This window comes from Sinocyclocheilus anshuiensis, unplaced genomic scaffold, assembly GCF_001515605.1.
Source record: "Sinocyclocheilus anshuiensis isolate Anshui unplaced genomic scaffold, SAMN03320099.WGS_v1.1 scaffold75, whole genome shotgun sequence".
NCBI classification, from domain to species: domain Eukaryota; kingdom Metazoa; phylum Chordata; class Actinopteri; order Cypriniformes; family Cyprinidae; genus Sinocyclocheilus; species Sinocyclocheilus anshuiensis.
Window position 1 is genome coordinate 1512497 of NW_015549634.1, and position 3935 is coordinate 1516431.

Sequence of the window (3935 nt, forward strand, 5' to 3'; positions counted from 1 at the left end):
AATAAATAACTTTGTTTATTAATTTATTTAAACAATAAATAAATAAATACAAATATAAAATTTGATTATTTTTTTTTTTTACAAATACAAAAAAAAATAATAAAAATAGTTCTGATTTTGGGCTGAAATCTCACACACATTCAACGTGTTAAAGATGAAACATTTGCATCTGTTCATCATTTACACTAATTTACACTGATTGTGTAAGTCATGCTATAATAGGTGGTTAACAGGGTGTTGCTAGGGCACTGCATCCTGGTTGCTAGGGTGTTCTAGGTGCTTTCTTCCTGTCTGGCATGAAAAGAGTGATTTTCTGGTCTGTAGATATTCCTATATTGTATTTTTTTTTAAACTTGTTTTATGGTTCAGCGGGTGAAAATCTCAAATCACCAACTACGAGCACTAGTGAGCAATAGTGATGTCTCATCAAACACCACTAAAAACTACAGTAACTATGGTATTTTTTGGCCTTCAGCAAAATAAAGAAATGACTGTAAAAAAGTGAAGCAGTGCAGTACTTTTTGGTGTGCAGCTGAATGCGAGTCCAGTACAGCGGTTTCATGGGTCTCGGCGGCTCCACCAGGCTTTTGCGAGGAGGTTTCTCCTGCGCCGCTCCTAATGCGTACAGACCCAGCGGGAGCGGAGGAGGCAGAGAACCCAAACCGAAAGCCAGGGGAGGACCAGGAGCCAACGGCGGAGGACCTGGAGGAGGAGGTGGTGCTGATCCTGGTAGAGGAGGAGGTGCAGATACACCTGGTAGAGGAGGTGGAGGAGGAGGTGCACCCATTCCCGGGAGAGGAGGTGGAGGTGGAGGAGGAGGTGCACCCATTCCCGGGAGAGGAGGCGGAGGAGGAGGAGGAGGTGCACCCATTCCCGGGAGAGGAGGCGGAGGAGGAGGTGCACCCATTTCCGGGAGAGGAGGCGGAGGAGGAGGTGCACCCATTTCCGGGAGAGGAGGTGGCGGAGGAAGAAGTGAACTGCCTGGGAGAGGAGGTGGTGCAGAAAGAGCGCTCATTCCTGGAAGTGGAGGTGGAGGAGGAGGTGCACACATCCCGGATGGAGGAGGAGGCGGTGGTGGTGGTGGAGGAGGCACCGAAGCACCCGGCAGCTGCTGGCATATGCACACAAACGCTTGAGAAGCATTCTCAGTTTCTGATGGCAGCGAGGAGTCACTCCTCCCCGGTGCCTGCACCTCCACAGGAGGCACTTTAAACCTAAAGCTCTCCTCCATGGGAGACGTCTGCACCGATTTGGCCTCCAGCGGCAACAGCAAAGTGTTTTCTGTCTGCAAGTCCACATGGCAGACGTCCGGGAGGAGGCGCTCCTCTCCTCCGCACTCCTGGTCCTGCGTCAGCAGCACCTCCCGCTCCAGCAGGGGCTGCTGTTTCTCCAGCTCGGCGATCTTACTGCGCAGGTCTTCGATGGTCTGCTCCAGCTGCTCGATCACACAGACGTGCTCCTGCTTCAGACGTACCGTCTTTATCACAGACTCCTCCTGCGGAGACAGAGACAGGCGTGATGAAAAGCAGACGAACGCCACAGACAGAAACAGACATAAATCTGAGTTTCTCGTGCACTGGATTCCGCGAAGTCACTCGCGTTCGTGTCACGCGGTTAAACGTGTTTCCTGTGGGAAGAAACAATGCTGAAGTGTCGACAGAACTGATGAGGAGCAGCTGCTTTCAGACTCAAAACACAACAATAGATGCCCACAGTCCTCTGAATTCAACAGACCCCGGGGGAGACACCCCACAGGACCTAATAGAGAGCAGCACACACGAATGTTTAATGAGAAACACTGTGAGAGAACGAACAGAGAGAGAGCAACGCCCTGCTCGTCTCTTAGTGGCTCTGACAGAAGTTTTCAATCAGTATTGCCAGGCTAATATTTAGCAGGAATGCTTATACAAATATATTTATGCATTTTTCATAAATATAAAATACTTGATTTTATTCAAATAAAAGTAAAACATTTACATAATTATATAAAATTAATAGTTATTAATAAGCATTAAAGACTAAGGTATTAATTTATATAAACAATTATTAATTAATTGTGTATACTCAATTGCTAATTGTGTATAAAATTCTTAATATATTATAGTAATAATTCGAAATATTTAAATATCAATTATTTATATAAACCTATTAAGGCAATTATTAATCATTAATTGTGTGCATACAATTATTATTAATAATTTTATAATAATTGCTTATTTAAATTTTATTTAATAACAGTTTATTTAAAGTTTATTTAAACAAAAACCAAGCATTTACATAATCATATAATATTAGGTAATTACATTTCATATTATATATAATGTAAACAAATGCATATAATTATTCATAGTAATATATTTAATATTGTATAATGTAAATGTAAATTAACTAATAATTAATATTTAATAATTGTTAATTGTATATAGTTATTTTGTGTGTATACATAATGTATTTTTGAAAAAATGAATACATTTTAAAATTATTTATATTAATAAAATTATTGAATTAAATTATATTTTATAGAATTTTATTTAAACTATTTACACACACATATACATACACGCATATATATATATATATATACACATATATTAATATATACATATATATACATATACACACGCATAAACATACACATACATATGCAGGTGCATCTCAAAAAATTAGAATATCATTAAAAAAAATGTACATTTCAAAAAGTGAAACTTTCATATATTCTAGATTCATTACATGCAAAACATTTCAAAAGTTTTTTTTGTTTTATTTTTGATGATTAGAGCTTACAGCTCATGAAAGTCAAAAATCCAGTATCTCAAAATATTACAATATTTCCTAAGATCACTCCAAAAAAAATAAATGATTTGCAAAACAGAAAAGCTCAAGTTCTTTAAAGTATGTTAATTTATGCACTCAATACTTGGTTGGGGCTCGGTGAGCACAAACTCCAGCATCAGTGAGGTGTGAATGGAAGCGATCCGCCTGTGGCTCTGCCGAGACATTATTGAGCTTCAGCTCGGATCCACTGTTTCTCATCTTTCTCTTGAAAACATCCCATATATTCCACATGGGCTTCAGGTCAGGCATGTTGGCTGGCCAATCAAGCACAGTCATATCATTGGAAGTGGTTTTGGCACTGTGGGTAGGTGCTAAAGTTCTGCTGGAAAAGGAAATCAGCATCTCCATAAAGCTTGTCAGCAGATGGAAGCATAAAGTGCTCCAAAATGTCCTGGTAGACGGCTGCACTGACTTGATAAAACACAGTGGAGCAACACCAGCAGACACAGCTCCACAAATCATCTCTGACTTCAGAAACTTCACACTGGACTTCAAGCAGCTTGGATTCTGTGCCTCTCCAGTCTTCCTCCAGACCTTGATTTCCAATGGAAATGCAACATTTACTTTCATCTGAAAAGAGGACTTTGGAGCACTGAGCAACAGTCCAGTTCTTTTTCTCCTTAGCCCAGGTAAGATGCTTCTGACGTTGTTTCTGTTTCAGAAGGTTGTGACTCTTGATGCACTGACTCCAGCTTCAGTCCACTCCTTGTGAAACTCTCCCAAGTGTTAGAATCGGCTTTGCTTGACAGTATTCTCAAGCTTGCATTCATCCCTGTTGCTTGTGCACCTTTTCCCACCCATTTTCTTCCTTCCAGTCAACTTTGCGTTTAATATGCTTTGATACAGCACTCTGTGAAGTAATGATCTTCTGTGACTTACCCTCTTTGTGGAGGGTGTCAATGATTGTCTTCTGGACCATTGCCAAGTCAGCAGGCTTCCCCATTATTGTGGTTTCAGAGAACAAGAGATACCCAGAACTTATACTGTAGGGATGGCCATTTAATGAAACTCAAATGTAAATATTCTAATATTTTGAGAAACTGGATTTTTGACTTTCATGAACTGTAAGCTCTAATCATCAAAATTAAAACAAAAAAAAT

At 40.1% G+C, this 3935-nt stretch overlaps 1 protein-coding gene across 1 annotated transcript in view; it reads right to left on the minus strand.

The window, feature by feature from the left end:
* LOC107659703 (formin-2-like) overlaps window positions 1–3935 on the minus strand; it is a 13784-nt gene that overhangs the window by 3103 nt on the left and 6746 nt on the right. The window contains exon 5 of the mRNA XM_016448728.1: window positions 519–1495. Coding sequence (XP_016304214.1) covers window positions 519–1495 — 977 coding nt within the window. The remainder of the gene's footprint in view (window positions 1–518; window positions 1496–3935) is intronic.